Raw genomic sequence first — 18892 nt, forward strand, 5'->3', positions numbered from 1 at the left:
TGTATTTTCTACTGCTGCCCTGAAAGTTGTATTTTTTTTATATTATTTTTTCTTTATGGTGTGATACTGAGCAAGCAAACTGTAAATTAGTATCAATAAAATAATTGTGCTATAATCTTTTTTTTTTCCGTACTAACAGTGTTAGTTTCTCAAATGCAATGTTAAATTAGAGAGGGAATAAGAACAGATTAAATGCTACTGTTGTTTTCATGAATTAACACGTTGTAATAGTCTTCTTGGAGTTCCTCAAAAAGTCTTATTTCTTCCATTGTTCCTTTTTCCTTCTTTTTTTGCCTCCCTCCTCTTTTCTTTGCTTTGAAGTACTAGAAACCTTTATTGGTAACAAAAAGCTGTGTGATTAGTCAGCAGTGTTTGCTGAGTCCCACCATGCTTTACGTTCTTCTTCCTGGGAAGTGGTACGGTCGGATAAGCCGTTGAGGGCACTGTTCCGTTAAACACATGCTAAACATAACATTTTGTAGTTTCCAAGGAAAACAATTCAGTTGCATATTGTTATGTAAGAACTGGTTTGTACTTGGCACGAACAAAACTTAATCCTCTTCCTCTTCTTCTATGGCTACTACAGGGGGCTTATCTTGAATTCTGAAGCATTCTTCAAAGAAATTCACAATGGACTTGTGCAAGTGTTGCTCCATTGCTTGGCTCTTCATATAATGATTTTCATCTGGATATATCTAAAAGGGGAAAATTCCCAAAAATACATTAAAACAAAATTCTACTACAGTTATACATATATAACCTTTATTAGATGTGTTCCTTGCCTCCTTAAGATGTAATCTGTTCTTGGCATGCTTGTCACTAAAGGATAATTCAATTTGGAAATAAATGTACATTTACTGTAGGCGATCAAGGAGATGTAAGTGAATTTCCAGACAATATAACATCTCTGTTGGCTAGTTTTAAGACAGCCATACACATCTGAACTATAACAGCTATTCCCAGCAATTACTATAGGACTGACTGATCATCTAATATGTATGGAGACCTCACAGAGAGGGGGAGATAAGAAACTACCAGCCTAATATCAACTGCTTCATTCTTTTGATCATCGGGGAAGACCCTGTCAGCCGCTTACTCAACTTTGCCTATGAAGAACACATGCAAGCTTGGAGAAGTGTGTGTGTATGGGGGATTCAGAAAATGATTTAGGCCAAACAAGCATCTGACAGCACAAAATAACTGCTTAAACCAAGCACATACACTCCCTTCATCCTTGCCATGGCCAAAGAGTTTATTTCACCTTCCCTTCTACCCTTCTCTGGCTCCTATAAAGCCAGAGCTGTCAATAAAGGAAGAGGGGGTGGGTGGTGGAGATAGATGAAAAGCAAGTAAAGGGGCATTTACACAGTGTGATAGTCTTGAACAAGTGTTGTTCGTATGGATTGCTCAGTGCGCAACGTTTACTGTGTAAACAGGCATTCAAACAACCACCGAAAAGTTTACCGATTGGCAGTCATAGTACGTCTGTGTAAACGCAGTGAGAAAGTGCATTAAACTGTTTGGCCACAGGAAGGGTACACAAGGTGCCTGTGCCTTTGTTTGAACAGTAATTTTGTGCTGAACCCCTACACCCCTGAGCCTGTTTTCACCTTCTTGACCAGACCAAATTTTACAATTCTGACCACTGTCACTTAATGAGGTAATAATTAGAGTTGAGCGAATTTCTTAAGGTCACCGCTTATACGGCAAGATATAGCGCTTACCGAATAAGCTGCAGAGGGAACCCGGATACATGGAGCGCGCCGGCTGATCAGCACCGCAGCTGCATGTGTCGCGGTGGTGTCACAGTCACCGTACATGCATGGAACCCACTTGTGCTTCACAGAATTTTATCGCGTTGATCAGCAAAAATGCAAAAATATATTATTCCTGCATAAACGTTGGTTTTGCCACAAATTTTTCTTTTTCACAAGGGTAAAAAGATACAATGGACCATAAGATTTGTTGTGCAATTTCTCCTGAGCATGCCAATATGCCATATGTGGTGGAAAACTACTGTTTATGCACACGGCAGGGTTCTGAAGAGAAGGCGCATCATTTAAATTTTTTAGCTCAAAATTGACTGGAATAGATAGCGGATACACTGTTGCGTTTTCAAAGCCCCTGATATGCCTAAACAGTGGAAACCCTCCACAAATAACCCCATTTTCCAAACTGTAATTCTTCTAGGAGCATAGCGAGCATTTTTAGCCTTCAGGTGATCTACAGAACTGTATAACATTAGGCTGAGTACCGTATATACTCGAGTATAAGCTGACCCGAGTAAAAGCCAACCCCCCTAATTTTGCAACAAAAAACTGGGAAAACTTATTGACTCGAGTATAAGCCTAGGGTGGAAAATGCAGCAGCTACCGGTAAATGTCAAAAATAAAAATAGATGCCAATAAAAGTAAAATTAATTGAGACATCAGTAGGTTAAGTGTTTTTGAATATCCATATTGAATCAGGAGCCCCATATAATGCTCCATTCAGTTCTTTATGGCCCCATATAATGCCCCATATAATGCTCCATGCAGTTATGGCCCCATAGATGCCCCATATAATGTTCCATGCAGTTATGGCCCCATAGATGCCCCATATAATGCTCCATGCAGTTATGGCCCCATAGATGCCCCATATAATGCTCTATGCAGTTCTTTATGGCCTCATAGACGCTCCATATAGCATTGAGCCACATGTAATGCTGCTGCACTAAAAAAAAAAAAATGACATACTCACCTCTCGTCACTGCCCGCTGCTCTTCAGCGTCCCGTCTCTCCGCACTGACTGTTCAGGCAGAGGGCGGCACGCACACTAATACGTCATCGCGCCCTCTGACCTGAACAGTCACTGCAGAGGACGAGGAAGACGAGGCGGCGGTGGAACGTGGAAAGGTGAATATGACAAACTCACCTGCTCCCGGCGCTCCTGGCGCGGTCCCTGCATGTCCCAAGTCTCCGGGAGCGGCAGCTTCTTCCTGTAGTGAGCGGTCACGTGGCACCGCTCATTTCAGTAATGAATATGCAGCTCCACCCCTATGGGAGTGGAGTCCATATTCATAACTTTAATGAGCGGTACCAGTGACCGCTGAACAGGGGAAGAAACTGCCGCGCCCGACGACCGTGGGACATGCGGGGACCGCGCCAGGAGCGCTGGGAGCAGGTGAGTATTTGACAGGCGTCACTCCCCCTCACCCACCGACCCCCCCACCTTCCATGACTCGAGTATAAGCCGAGAGGGGCACTTTCAGCCCATTTTTTGGGGCTGAAAATCTCGGCTTATGCTCGAGTATATACGGTAAATGGAAAATTCTCACTTCTTCCACTAAAATGTTGCTTTGGCCCCAAGTTTTTAATTTTCAAAAGGGAAAACAAGAGAAAATGAACAATACAATTTATTACGCAATTTGTCCTGAGTAAGCCAATACCCTGTATACGCTGGAGTTCACATTTTGCTGGAATGGTTTGAGGGTTCATGTGAAATTGACAGAGCCCCTGAGGTGCCAGAACAGCAGTACATCCCTTAAGTGACTTCATTTTACAAACTACAACGCTCTATGAATTTATTCAGTGCAGTGAGTATGTTGACACCACATGTGCCTTAAAGAATGTTATACCATTTCCAGGAGAAAAATGAATAATTAATTACCGTACATTTTTACCACTAAAATGTTGTTGTAGCCTCAAATTTTTAATATTTACTAGGACTAATAGGAGAAAATGGACCTCACAGTGTGAAAATACCCTGCTCGTAATCGGGAAATAGTTTTCAGGCACAGAGGAAAGCTCAGAATGAAATGAGTGCCAAATTTTTTATTTGTCCACTGATGGAGCTATTTGATGGCTTGCTTGTTTTTTGCAGGACAGGATGTCTTTTTCAGCTATACCATTTTTATTTACATTCGACTTTTTGATCATGTTTTATTCCACTTTTTGTTCAGCAGTAGAATAAAAAAGCATTGTTTTTCGCCACACTTTTTATTTTTTTACAGTGTTCACTAAAAGGGTTAAATAGTGTGACAGTTTTATAGTTCGGGCCGTTCTGGATGCCTCCATGTCAAATATTTGTATTCCTTTTTTTTACATAAATACAGTATACCTATTTATTGGTTTAATATTTTGTTCATTTTTTCTTACTTTACAATTTGAAAAAAATATTTTTCCTTTTTTTTAAAACTTTTTTTTACTAAGTACCTCTATGGGACTTTAACTTTATTAGCAATGCATTATACTTGTCAGTGCTGCACTGACAGAAGCTTCTTAGATGTGATGTGAACATGATCTAATAGGTTTTTCTGTAGCTGAGTGACCCAAATGTCGTCTTGACAACCCTGGGTTGCCATGGCAACAATTAGGCCCCTCAAGCTGATGTCGTGGGGGTGCCGATCTGAATGGAGAGGGAGCACCCTCTTTGCCTTCTAACTGTTACAATCACATTTAGAGGATTAAATTGCCCGGGGCGGTGCTCCGGGCAGAGACAGCCCAGGCTTGGTTGTTCACTTTCCTGTGCCCACATGATTGTCATGACGTAAATTTACGTCATTTTGCTGGAATACCTTCCTGACCATGATGTAAACTTATGCCTAATGTCGTGAAGGGGTTAAATATCCAAGAAGTATCGTTTCTCCTTGCGAAGATTGACATGCTAAGCACATACGAGATGAGGAGACTTAAAGCCGCAATGCTCCTCTGGGAAATATGCTAATTATGCAAATTGTCTCTTCAGGCAGGATGAGAACTAGAACTCTAATGCCTCCTATTGGAAAGTAGCAATCCTACATGTCAATGTCGACCCTTTAACGAGCCTGGTCACATAACTTAGGATAATAGCCAAACCAGAATCTCAATTTGCAGACACTGTGTTTCGGGGTACTGCCCCTCGTCAGTGCAAAGCGGAAATCTGGTTTGGCTGTGTGGGAGGCATCCGACCGATGTCCAAGAAGTATTCTTTCTCCTTGAAAAGATTGACATGCTAAGCATGCCGAGATGAGGAGACTTAAAGCCGCAATGCTCCTCTGGGAAATATGCTAATTATGCAAATTGTCTCTTCAGAGAGGTAGAGAACTATAACTCTAATGCCGCCTATTGGAAGATAGCAATCCTACAAGTCAATGTCGACCCTTTAATGAGCCTTGTCACATAACTTAGGATAATAGCCAAACCAGAATATCAATTTGCAGACACTGTGTTTCGGGGTACTGCCCCTCATCAGTGCAAAGTGGAGATCTGGTTTGGCTGTGTGAGAGGCGTTCGACTGATATCCAAGAAGTATCATTTCTCCTTGCAGGAGGGGGCTTAAAGACACACTTGAAAGACACAAGGAGACCCAGGCAGAAATTATAACTGCTCTTCTGCATCACTACTGATACTGATAGGAGTACAGTTCTGTCCCAAGATCCGGCTGAGAACAGAACTCAGACGGTTTTAATACCAACTAATAGGTCATTTAAATCTAATTTATATAGTGTCTCTTCTTAAAAATGACTTAAGCTGGTCACAGTTATTTAATATAGGCCCACATTTGTCACTTGACTTGTAGCCTATATCAACCAATCACATTTTGAACTGCCCTTTAAAGGACCACTCCGACATTTATTTTATTTTCTAACGGACTGATAGCATTAATGTAAGTTCCCTGACTCTACTAATATACTTACCAGCCACCATCTTGTTCTGTTCTCGGCACCGCTCCGGCTCAGTCTTCTGCTGGTTGTGACCTGCCGGATCGCTCCAGTGTTTGCTCGGTGATCAGTGTAAGCCTGAGAGCCAGAATGACGGTCTCATAAACTTACACAGAGAGCTTGTGACCCTTACCTCTGACTTTCCGGTCAGTCAAAAGCTGTGGTCACAAGATGATAGATCAGGATCGGAGCAGCGCCAAGAACAGCTAAAGACATTGGCTGGAAAGTACTAGGCTCAAGGAACTTACATTATCCATACCACTCCAGTGATTAAATAAAAAAACAAAACGCTGGAGTGGGGCATTAGGAAACTGAAGCTGAGCTCTGGTTACTAAATACAACAATCTTAAATTTACTGTTAATTTTGATAAATGAAGCCTACTTGGTTACATGATAAAATTCTGTGTCTTACGCCGCCATTAGGAGGAGTTTGGCAGCTTGTGCAGACTGTTCATTTAGAGTTTCTTGTATAAATAGTATGCACATAAACTCCAAGCAATGTGTCCTGTAACTATGATTATGCAGCTAATATGGAGGTTCGAGAAAACCAGAAATAGTGTCCCCTATAGAGACATCCAATGAAACAATGAAATTATCCGTCACTGTGTTTTACTGGTTTGGGTGAGAACAAATGAAGCTGGAGAAACTTTAAGAACTTCGATATATTGGAAAACTATCAGGGACAGACCAGTGTCCTGGCATTTCTATACAAGTGCCGTGCTGCTAATATGCTGCGGTTAACCACATTTATAATGACAGTTTCTTATTTATAATCAGATTATGAATATAAGGGAATCATTATCTAATTAAAAATGTTGCATAATAAAGGTTAACGCTGTAAAATGGAAATGTCAGCCAGCGGCTTGTTTGATATAAATGATATTAATGATTTTGTCAATAACTGAGGTCATGTCTGTTTTTCAAGGCCAAAAGAATAAAAAAAATGTGAGCAGTTGATGTCTCAAAGATTATGCAAATGTGCGGTTATGTTAAAGGAACATGAACAAGCTTTGCATTGGACTATTATTTTCCTATTCTTCACTCTCCCATATTATCAAACTCCCTTTCTCATTCTGAGTGCTATGAAGATCGCTAATGTGGACAATCGAAAAATACAAAGATTATGCAGTTGGCTTAAAACCTAGAACCGCGAAGCAATAGAGGCAATACATCACCCTGATGCCAGGAGTAGTTCTAGTTTCCTACAGCTGATAATTGCCATTGAGGTATAACAATCTAACCATACCAAATCCTTCCTCTATTTAAGGAATCTGGCAGAAGAAAGCTCTGCTTCCTACTCATTAGAATCATTCCTTGGCAAAAAAATTGCTCACAAAGTGACTCCCAAGTGTAATGTAATCATAAGAGTTTCATTTCCCTGTAGTGCCTCTACTGGGGAATAGGAGTATTACACTGTTCTCAATCAACTCATTGGTTAACTGTATAAGCCAGGACATGTCCATTAGGGCAAGACAACTATTTTTGTAAGCGATCTTCACTTTGGCCAAGAGATGGAAACCTGAACTTAAAGGGAACCTATCACCCCGTTTTTTAAAGATTAGATAAAAATAGTGTGAAATAGGGGCAGAGCTGGGCTTTACATTAGTGCCTTTTTGGTGCCTTTACACCCCCGTTAGGCTGCCGAAATACCTTTGTGAAGTGGCCGTTTTGTCCTGTCACTCAAGTTGGTCAGGTCGGATGGGCGTGGTCACAGCGCTGTTTGTCCCCCAGGATCCTGCTCATCATTACGTTGGTGGCGTAGTGGTGTGCGCATGTCCAGCAGGCAAATCCACTGCCCAGGAGATGAATAACAGCGCGGTCTTCGCTATTCAGCTGTTTACCGGTGGGCGCAGCCATCTTTCCTGTGGCCGCGCCTGCGCAGATGGAGCGCTCTGCTGCCTGGGGCTTCAGGAAAATGGCCGCGGGATTCCGCGCGTGTGCAGATGGAGATCGCGGCGGCCATTTTCCTGAAGCCCCGGGCAGCAGAGCGCTCCATCTGCGCAGGCGCGGCCACAGGAAAGATGGCCGCGCCCACCGGTAAACGGCTGAATAGCGAAGACCGCGCTGTTATTCATCTCCTGGGCAGTGGATTTGCCTGCTGGACATGCGCACACCCCTACGCCACCAACGTAATGATGAGCAGGATCCTGGGGGACAAACAGCGCTGTGACCACGCCCATCCGACCTGACCAACTTGAGTGACAGGACAAAACGGCCACTTCACAAAGGTATTTCGGCAGCCTAACGGGGGTGTAAAGGCACCAAAAAGGCACTAATGTAAAGCCCAGCTCTGCCCCTATTTCACACTATTTTTATCTAATCTTTAAAAAACGGGGTGATAGGTTCCCTTTAAGACCCACTATCTATTAACTTGGAATTACCTAATAGGGTGTATGAAAATGGGATTTTAAAAGCAGACATGCCCTATACTGAGCCAAATCAGCCAAAATTATTGCACTCTCTAATGTCTCTTTTGTGCTTATTATCAATCCAAGAGACAAATCATTACTTTCATACTGTCCTGATTTTGCCATACAAACTTTATCACAAATGGGGCATGACTTAAAGAAACTATACCCCAAAGTGGGCATTGCTGAGCATTTGTAAGAGTTATCAGGTGGTCCTGGTTAGAGGTTTAAAGAGAACCTATCAGCGCAATGTTGTAAAGTAAAGAAATGATTGCAATGGTGCTGTAAGACAGATTAAATTGATACCTTTAATGAAGAACAGTAAAGTTGATTTCTTCACCAATCACCATTTGAAGTTTTCTACTAATTAGATTTTGGTGCACAGGGGCCGGACTGTACACTGTGTCTTCTCCTCCTCTGCCTCTGATTCTCTGGCCCCTCTGAAGAACCATACATTTCTTTATCAAAGATATCAATATAATCAGCATTACAGCGCCATTACAGCCATTTCTTTACCTTACATTGCAAAATTGTGCTGACAGGTTTTCTTTAAAGGTCTCAAATTTTGCGAATGTGAGTAAGTATGCACTTTAGTCCAACTTCAGTCAAGTCAGTCAAGTCTTACCTGATCATGAACAAAAGTAGCTATCGTTTTTTTAAGCAGAACACAAGGGAAATATGTAAAAAAGTCAAAACTTCAGTGTGTACCTGCCACCTTGGGTGACTGTGCCCTTCACATGTTTGTGACACTACCATGTATGTAAAAGACATAACAATCGGGGAAACAAGGAACTTACCAGTAAGGAATAATTGGCTTTGGCTTTGACTAAATTCGTTATGAGTTCTGCAGTGTGCTGGAAGTGGATTTTTTCTGTAAAATAAGATTAGTATCAGTAAAGGGGACAAATTAATTATAGCACATTTTCTCATTGCTCAGTGAGGAGCATCTGTCTAATAGGTTCTTATCATTATGGAATAGATTAAGGATTAATAAAGCATTACTCACCATCTGCAGTAGCATGGATAATCAAAAATTTAGCTTTATTCGATAAAGACTCTCGAACTGTTACTTTGGCCAACTGTGGAAACATAGATTAAAGAGGCTATCTTCAGCAAAGGGATGGCAAATTGGCTTTACACAAAATGACTGATAAGCTTCAATGAAAAGTCACACAGGCCTTATATGAATGGAACAAAGGGTATGGATTTCTGGCAAATTGAATAGCGTTCTATGCTGTTTGCTATAAGACATCCTCTCGGTGGCTACATACAAAAATCATAGCTTATGCTATCACAGCAGAATGCCAGAAGCTTCCATTATAACCGAATATATTAGCTGTAACAGTGTTTGAGATCAGGAATTAATACTGTAATTACTATTGATTACGTGAAAGTGCTGGAAATTACCTTTAAGGTACAATTAGTCTTGGGTATGATACACCGTATTTTTCAGCTTGTTTCGATTTGATAAACTTCATTTAATTCTGATTTTCTGTAGTACATTTCTGGGAGAAGTTATTCTCTGCAAATTTAATGTTCCTTATTATTCTCTGGGGTCTCTCCACACTCCAGAGCATAGTAAACTAAATACGTAAAAAAGTAAGAAAAATCATTATACTTACTTCACGGCTCACCTCTCCGGCCACTTCCTTTCATCGTCACCTTTCTCGATCTACTCTCATCTTCTGATCCCCCCATTTCTTACACTGAAATCCCTGGGAGTTTCACACTGAGCCTGGACTCCTGATAAGGTCTAGGAGGGTTCTGCACAAGCATGAGGAAAGTCACAATGTCTAAACTCGTGACCGTGCACGCGCACGCACTGAACCATGCGGGGCCTCATCAGAGCTCAGTGTGAGAGGCGTGTGGATTTCAGTACTCACAGAAAGGATCTGAAAATATAATGAGGACCAGATGCATGATGGTGATTAGTGGTGGAGCCAGAGAGATGAGCAGTAAACTAAGTTTAAGGAGTTTTTAAAAAATTTTAACTTTCTTTTAGGCTATGTGCACACGTTCAGGATTTTCTGCAGAATTTTCCTGAAAAAAAACAGACTTTTTCTGCAGGAATTCCGCATGCTTTTTTCTGGTTTTTCACGCATTTTTTTGCACGTTTTTGACGTGTTTTTGCATGTTTTTTTCCGGAGCTTCCCAATGCATTAAATAGTGGGAAAAATGCGAAAAATCCACAAAATTAATGAACATGCTTCGTTTTTTACCGCGATGCGTTTTTTTCGTGGAAAAAAATGAATCATGTGCACAAAAATTGCAGAATGCATTAAAAATGATGGGATGCTTAATGTATGCGTTTAAGCGCTTTTATCGTGAAAAAATGTGAAAAAAACACGAATAATCCTGAACGTGTGCACACAGCCTAACGCTTCAGAAAAATGGTGACCAGCATCTGCCATTTTGCTGAATCCACGCGGAAGTAAATTGCAAAAAAATCTGCATTTTGGTGAATAGAAATTAAATTTTTTGTAAAATTCAAAAAGAATTCAATTCTACTCAAATGTATTCACTTATAGTCCTCAACAGTCAGACACTCTTTAGTGAAGATATGCAAATTGTCTCTTCAGAGACTAGAACTCTAGTGCCACCTATCCTAAAAGTCAATTATAACCCTTTAACGAGCCTTGTAACGTAAACACATTTCAGTTAGAGTGGTTTTTCAGAATTAGGAAACAGTTACAAAACTACCAATTTTGTAAAACTGTAGCCATCAAAGGTTTGAAATACATAGGCTAGTATGGCTACATTTTTCCAAACTTGGTAGTTTTGTAACTTTTTTACTTACTAAACTGAGTTTTAGATTATGCAATAAAGGATTAAAGCTTTTTATACAGAAGATGAGTACTAGAACGTTGTTTTATTTTTTTTCTTAACATACTGCACCCACTAGCCAGCTGTGTAGTGTTTGCACCAGTGACAGACACAGACAGAAGAGGGCCCCTGTGCAAGAACAATACATGGGCCTTTGCAGCTCAATTCCCACTCATAATGCACAATTCCACCTGCTTTGGAGGTGGAAATGGGCCCCTATACTTCTTGGGCAGCCCTACAGGTTGCACCAATTATACATCTCTGGCAATAATTAAGAGACCACCACATCAAAACCCTGTCATGGGCAGCCCAATCTCCAGACCTGAACCCCATTGAAAACCTCTGGAATGTAATCAAGAGGATGATGGATAGTCACAAGCCATCAACCAAAGAAGAACTGCTTACATTTTTGCGCCCAAAGCAGTCTGAAAGACTGGTGGAAAGCATGCCAAGACACATGAAAGCTGTGATTAAAAAACATGGTTATTCCACAAAATATTGATTTCCGAACTCTTCCTGAGTTAAAACATTAGTATTGTTGTTTCTAAATGATTATGAACTTGTTTTCTTTGCATTATTTGAGGTCTGAAAGCACTGGGTTATTTTTTTTTACTTTTGACCATTTCTCCTTTTCAGAAAAAAAATACAAAATTTATTGCTTGGAAATTTGGAGACATGCTGTCAGAAGTTTATAGAATAAAAGAACAATTTACATTTTACTCCAAAATATACCTATAAAGAGGAAAATCAGACAAACTGAACATTTTGCAGTGGTCTCTTAATTTTTGCCAGAGCTGTATGATCACCCCTGCTTTGCACCATGTATAAACTACGAGGCAAAATGAACTGTCTTTAGAACTTCTTAAGAAGGTGTGGGCAGAGAAAAGGTTTTTTTTCTTCTTTTTGTCTATTGAACTTCCACCCCCATGGCAGAGAGCTGTAATAGCAGAAACAACCCACAGACAGATGTGGGGCTGGCGTTTTATGGAAGGAAAGCAGACTGGCAACTGGCTGCAGGTATAAAGCTGCCGATGTGACTCCTGAGTCACTGCTTGGGAAACATGCATATAGCAATACATGCTGAGAATAAATCATCTTACATTTTGGTATTTGAGTTTCTCCAATATTCATACCTCATATGCCCCGTATGCTCCATTATCAATGGTATGTAGTCCCAAATACCTCTCCGAAAAAGCAGATGCTTAAAGAAAGAAGACATATTAAGACTGGAATCATTTTCCAGGAAGAAACATCACAAGTAAGTATCTTATTTGGAATACATTCAGAAAATGAGATTTAAAGAGAACCTGTCAGCAAGAGTGTTGTATTGTAAAATAAAGGCCTTGCTGTAATGGAGCTGTAAAAGTGATTAACATTGATACCTTTAGTGAAAAAAATCTACTTTGTGGTTCTTCTTTAATTCGCCATTTTAATGTTCTGCTAAGTAGAATTTGATGTACAGGGGCCGGACCGTGCACTGGGTGTTTTCCTCCATGTCTGTGATTACACAGCCCCTCTGCCTGCTCCTGTGTATGAAGAAGTAATTTCAAACAGAGGAGGGAGGGCACTAAAAAAAACAGTGGCCTGTGGTTCACAGAACAGAGGCGCAATAGATGAAATCATAGAATGTTAGAGTTGGAAGAGACCTTCATTTCACTAAACCATCTCAGACAGATGTCTATTTAACAAGAGAAAAAATGGAGTTCCATACACATAATGTAAAAAATTAGTCCGGTACATTTTATTGAAAATATCAAAAGTGACATACAATTTAGCACAAAATTAACAAAAAGTAACAAAAAACCAAAAAAACCCTAGTCTAGAGATCGCTACACACCCGGCACAGTAAGTGTATCCAAATGTTCCCAAAGCATGGGAGAAATCCACCACATCATAAATAATCCAAAATGTACGTACTAATAGCCTAACATAAGTATGAGGCAACATCCAATGTCTATAGATAGTACATACCCCAAAAGTTGTCATAATGACAAAAAATCCCTATGGGGAAATGGAAATACAAGGTGGCGGTGTTATAAATAAAGTTCCTTACCCATGCTGGAAGACAGTCAGGTGCCGGGGTGCCAGTGTAAAAACCCCCTAGGGGTTATGTTAGGCTATTAGTACGTACATTTTGGATTATTTATGATGTGGTGGATTTCTCCCATGCTTTGGGAGCATTTGGATACACTTACTGTGCCGGGTGTGTAGCGATCTCTAGACTAGGGTTTTTTTGTTTTTTTTGTTACTTTTTGTTAATTTTGTGCTAAATTGTATGTCACTTTTGATATTTTCAATAAAATGTACTAATTTTTTACATTATGTGTATGGAACTCCATTTTTTCTCTTGTTAAATAAGTATTGGGAGTATACATTTACTGTCCAGTTACCTAATGGGTATTTATATGAAGCCAATTTGGCATTACCCTTCAGTATTTGGGACCCATTTTTTTCTTGTGAGTTTGAGTTCTCAGACAGATGTCTGTCCAGCCTCTGTTTGAAGACTTCCATTGAATGAGAACTCACCACCTCTCATGGCAGCCTGTTCCACTCATTGATCACCCTCACTGTCAACAAGTTTTTTTCTAATATGTAATATGTATCTTCTCCCTTAAAGTTTCATTCCATTGTTTCTTGTGTTTCCATGTGGAAATGAGAATAATGATGATCCCTCTACACTGTGACATCCCTTCAGATATTTGTAGACAGCTATTAAGTCTCCTCTTAGCCTTCTTTTTTGCAAGCTAAAACTTCCCAGATCCTTTAACCGTTCCTCGTAGGACATACTTTACAGTCCCCTCACCATCCTGGTAGCTCTTCTCCAAACCTTCTCCAGTTTTTCGTTGTCTTTTTAAAAATTTGAAGTCCAGAACTGGACACAGTAGTCCAGATAAGATCTGGCCAAGGAGGAGTAGAGGGAGATAAATATGTCACGTGATCTAGACTTTATGCTTCTCTTAATACATCAGAGAACTGTGTTTGTCTTTTTTTGCTGCTGCATCACACTGTTGACTCATGTGCAGTCTGTGGTCTATACCCAAGCCTCTTTCACCCAGGCTGTTGCATATTTCTATTCCTCCCATTCTGATAGCAAATGAGCAAGCTCGGCTGACTTTCATCTAATATGTATGGGGGCCGTTAAGAACATTGACATTGGTAATTGAGAGCATATTCTCCGTCATTTTAAATTTAGGAACACTGCAGGAAAAACAGATGTACAGGGTTTTGCCTGGTGCAGGGCCTGGAAGGGAAGAGCATGACAAGATCGAATCCTTATAGTTGTGCTCAAAAGTTTACATACCCCGGCAGAATTTTTGCTTTCTTGGCCTTTTTTCAGAGAATATGAATGATAACACCAAAACTTTTTCTCCACTCATGGTTAGTGGTTGGGTGAAGCCTGTTGTGAATTCTGCTCTTGGGCTCCCTCCGGTGGTTGTTAGTGGTAGTGCAGTGGTCTCTGGATTATAGGCCAGGGCAGGTGTTTCTGCTTATTGCAGCTCTATTAGGTATTTAGGTTTGTAGGATCCATCAATCCCTGCCAGTTGTCCATTGTATCTTGGAGGGATTGCATCTCTCTCTGGCTCCACTGCCCTGCTGTCATTTCAGCTAAGATAAGTGCCTTGTTTTGGTTCTCTGTAGCACGCATGCAGTGTGCTTTTATGTGCAGTGCAATCTATTGTGTTTTTGTCCAGCTTGACTTGTTTGGATTTTTCTGTCATGCTGGTTTCTCTGGAGATGCAGATATACATCCTATGTCTTTAGTTAGATGTAGTATATAGTATTTTCTGCTGTGGAATTTTCTAGTGTTTTAATACTGACCGCTTAGAACTCTGTCCTATCCTTTCTATCTAGCTAGAAGGGCCTCTTTTGCTAAACTCTGTTTTTTCTGCCTGTGTACATATTTCCTCTTAAACTCACAGTCAATATTTGTGGGGGGCTGCCTATCCTTTGGGCCTCTGCTCTGAGGCAAGATAGGATTTCCCATTTCCATCTTTAGGGGTATTTAGTCCTCCGGCTGTGTCGAGGTGTCTAGGCCTGGTTAGGTACATCCCACGGCTACTTCTAGTTGCGGTGTCAGTATTAGGATTGCGGTCAGTACAGGTACCACCTACTCCAGAGATAGTCTCATGCGGCTCCAGGGTCACCGGATCATAACAGAAGCCATTTAGTGTCAAACTACAGTGTTTTCTCTTTTTAAATCATAATGACAACCCAAAACATAGCAAAATCTGTCACAAGTTGTGCATTCAGCAAAAAGAAAAAGTTTTTCAAACAGTTTTCCCAGCAGTTTATTTTTTCAGTGCGCTTAATGGACACTGTGAATTTTTAATGATAATATGCAAACTTTATGTATATGAGGTGAAAGCAATATGGCAACAATAATGTGCCAAATCACAAGTCATTGATCTTAATAACCCTTTTGACAGCCAAAATAGACAAGTGCTCACCTGTAGGGATAGGCGAACCCAAACATTAAGGTTTGGGGTGTACACCAAACACATAGTGTATGTCATGGACCCTGAACACAAATTTCTCCCTGAAGTCCGTTTTACTGTTTGGGTTTGGCAGCCCAATTATCCAGTGTTTCCGACACTGTCATCTGTGTGACAGCTTGAGAAACCTCGGCTCTGATCAGCAGTAAGTATGCAGGTAAAAGATTACCGCCGGTCACAGACGTTGGCTGATGAGAGTACTACATCAGCCCGTTCTCAGACTCCAGTGACCTCGCTGACATCAGCACTAGTGAGAACAGTTCTCAATCAGTCAGCAAGACTCCACATCATTTTTTGAGGGTCTCCCCTATAATAACCAGTAAAGGATAAGCAAACAGCTGTGAGCTAGTAACCTTAAATGGCCCCTTAAATTTTCGCATTAGGTTTCCAGGCCTCACAGCTGCTTAGAGAGCCGGTGGCTGTAAAGTCTGGTAACCTTAAGGTTATGTGTCAAATGCCAGTTTCGCGGTCGTTCATCAGTCCGGCACTGGCACTTGCAAAGCAACAAAAGCAGCTGCTATGAACTCTCGAGACCTTACTGTACCTGTTAATAAATAAAGAAATACATGAAAAAAACAGAGTGGGTCCCCCGTAATTTTCATAACCAGCTGAGGTAAAGACTAAAGCTAGGGGCTGATGCTAATATTCTGGGAATGGGCCAATATCCATAAAGGTTACTAGGCTATTAATACCAGCTCACAGCTATTTGCTAACATTTTACTGGTTATTATAGGAAAGACTCCCCCAAAAATGATGTGGGGTCTCCCTTGTATTCAATAACCAGCAAAGGCTAAACAGACAGTTGTGGGCTGATATTAATAGCCTAGGAAAGGGCTATGGACATTGGCCTCCTCCCAGACTAAGAACATAAAATGCTCCAATTCTGGAGCTTAGCCTCTGCTCTTCTCACTTGCCCTAGTGCGGTGGCAAGTGGGGTTAATATTTGTGGGGTTGAAGTCAGCCCAGGGGTTAGTAATGGAGAGGTGTCTATAAGACTTCCCCCTTACTAACCCATAGTGAAAATTAAATAAGGGCGCACACAGAAAAAAGTCCTTTAATTGAAATAAACAATGAAAAAATCTCAGTGTCTCCTGGATTCATGACTGAGCGGTCACATCACACCACTGCTTGACCATGCAATCCAGATTTAGCAAAGTTGGAGCACATTGTGGGACATAAGGATCACCGGACAGGTTTGGAATATGGTGTTTTATTATTTTATTATGGTGTTTTTATTTGAAATAAAGGACTTTTCTCTGTGTCTGTATTTTTATTACATTTGACTATGGGGTTAGTAATAGGGGTGTCTTATAGAAGCTTTTCCATTACTAACCTGTGTAAAGTGCCAAGATTGCCTTTTCTGAGGTGGCTGTGGGCTGCTATTTTTAGACTGAGGAGGGCCAATATCCATGGCTCCTTCCCAGTCTGAGAATACCAGCTCCCAGCTGCCTGCTTTAGCATGGCTCGTAGTCAAAAATTGGGGGACACCACACTGTTTTTTAAATTGATATAAATAATTAAAAATGGCACGGGACCCCTCTATTTTTGATAACAAGAGAAATATAAAGCTGACAGCAGGGGACTGCAGTCAGCAGCTGTCAGCTTTACCTGTGCTGGTTAGCAAAAATAGATGGGCCCCATGCCATTTTTTTCTGTTTTATTTATTTATTGCACAGGCACTGGCTGCTGAATACTCACATCATCATACGCCTGCTCTCACTGCAATCGGTAACCTTTTTACCACCGATCCCAACTGTTGGCTCACATGCTGTCATCTGTGTGGCAATGTGGGAACTGCAGTGCTCTGATAGGCGGTAACAAACTTATAAACTTACTGCCGATCAGAGCCGGTGTTTCTCACACTGTCACACAAATAACAAAGTGGGAAACATCAGATGTTCGAGCCTCCTATTCATTTGAAAGGGATCTAGGTCCGGTTTCAAGTTCGGATACAGTTCTGGTACCCAAACTGAGCTTTTTTTAAATGTTTGGACTAACCCGCCGGACCGAACATCCACAGGTTCGCCCATCACTATTAGCCTGACTAGATGTATAGGGAAACAGATATAGGTTTGGCGCATGTCGCCATTTTAATATGGTTGTTCACTACTTGGACAACCCCTTCTGAATTTCTATGTTTCCACCCAGTAAAATAATAACACTTATACTCACCTCCAGTGCCAGCACCATGTCAATTATATCGGAAGGAGAGGAGAGTAAAGCCAGCACTGATTGGTTGAGGGAATCATGTAATATAATAATGTCACATGATCCACGGGAGAGCCAGAGCCGACACTGCTGGAATGGGGCTGGCATCGAAGGAGAGTATAGAGCCATGTTCACACTTTCAGTAATCGGTCAGCATTTTACATCAGTATTTGAAAGCCAAAATCAGGAGGGGGGGATGCCGAAGTGGTGATGTGTTTCTATTATACTTTTCTCCTGATTGTTCCAATCCTAATTTTGACTTACAAATACTGAAGTAAAATACTGACCAAATACTGAACATGTGAACGTTGCATAAGTGTTATTATTTTACTAGGGGGAATCGTATGTATTAAGAAGGGGTAGTCTGAGTAGTGGACAACTCCTTTAAGGCTGGAATCACACATGCAGTTATTAGATACAAACTTCTTTAAGACTTAAAAAAAAATTGAGTAAGGGTGTATTTTCAGTTATCAATCGGTATATATTTATTGATCAGTAGTTGTTTAAAAGTCAGTTTAAACAGGCAGACCACTCTTCAGATAAACACTGTATGATCTGATCGCTCACTGCGCATAAACTGCCATTGTTCTTGACACAGCAGGGCTTGTTTACACAGTCTGATGCGCTGTCGAGGAAGATGATTTGTTTCAGCAAACTAGAAGATCAGTTCACCTGATAAATGAGCATTTTTCTCGTTCATTAGCGCATTGACAGCCTGTTGAGACTGCACGATTCTGGTTCATGATAATCGAATGGTGTAAATGTACCATGAGACTCTTTTCTTAGCTTTTGGAAGTCATGACACTGTGATGGACCTGACTTGATAGGATTGTCTGGATTTCTATACTGCACTATTTTTACTATCAAAACCTTGACAGAATTTACCAATGCAGGTGTGAACAGAACCCTAAATATTACATAAGCAATACAATATGGTTGGAAAAAAGTCTAAAATATTTAGTAAATGTAAAAACCTTACCATATAGTTTAAAATCTGTTATAGGAGAAAGAGCTGAGCCACATGCAAACAGATCATCTGTCATGGATGTCACGAGTCGTGTGCTCAAATATCCTCCATATTCCTTTACAATGAGAAAAAGATTTATAAACCACTTTTTTCTTAACTTCGGAATTTTTTTTGCAAGATTCAGAACATTATTGATGATTAAAATACAGATTAAAACTGCACTCAGTGACCGTTCCACCATAACAGTAGCAATGCTACAAATTGAGGGTTGGACACAATAGGACAACATGAGCAGAACCAATGTCTTAGTATC

At 40.7% G+C, this 18892-nt stretch overlaps 1 protein-coding gene across 3 annotated transcripts in view; it reads right to left on the minus strand.

Moving 5' to 3' along the window:
• Positions 1 to 244: 244 nt before the first annotated feature.
• Positions 245 to 18892, minus strand: part of DPP6 (dipeptidyl peptidase like 6) — a 1889424-nt gene continuing 1870776 nt past the window's right edge. For all 3 annotated transcript variants that reach the window (XM_077268631.1, XM_077268628.1, XM_077268630.1), the window contains exons 22-26: positions 18592 to 18694; positions 12045 to 12112; positions 9095 to 9167; positions 8886 to 8959; positions 245 to 695 (exon numbers count right to left, since the gene is read on the minus strand). In XM_077268631.1, the coding sequence (XP_077124746.1) occupies positions 552 to 695; positions 8886 to 8959; positions 9095 to 9167; positions 12045 to 12112; positions 18592 to 18694 (462 nt within the window). In that variant the 3' untranslated portion in view covers positions 245 to 551. The remainder of the gene's footprint in view (positions 696 to 8885; positions 8960 to 9094; positions 9168 to 12044; positions 12113 to 18591; positions 18695 to 18892) is intronic.

The sequence above is a fragment of the Ranitomeya variabilis genome, chromosome 6, assembly GCF_051348905.1.
Source record: "Ranitomeya variabilis isolate aRanVar5 chromosome 6, aRanVar5.hap1, whole genome shotgun sequence".
NCBI lineage: Eukaryota > Metazoa > Chordata > Amphibia > Anura > Dendrobatidae > Ranitomeya > Ranitomeya variabilis.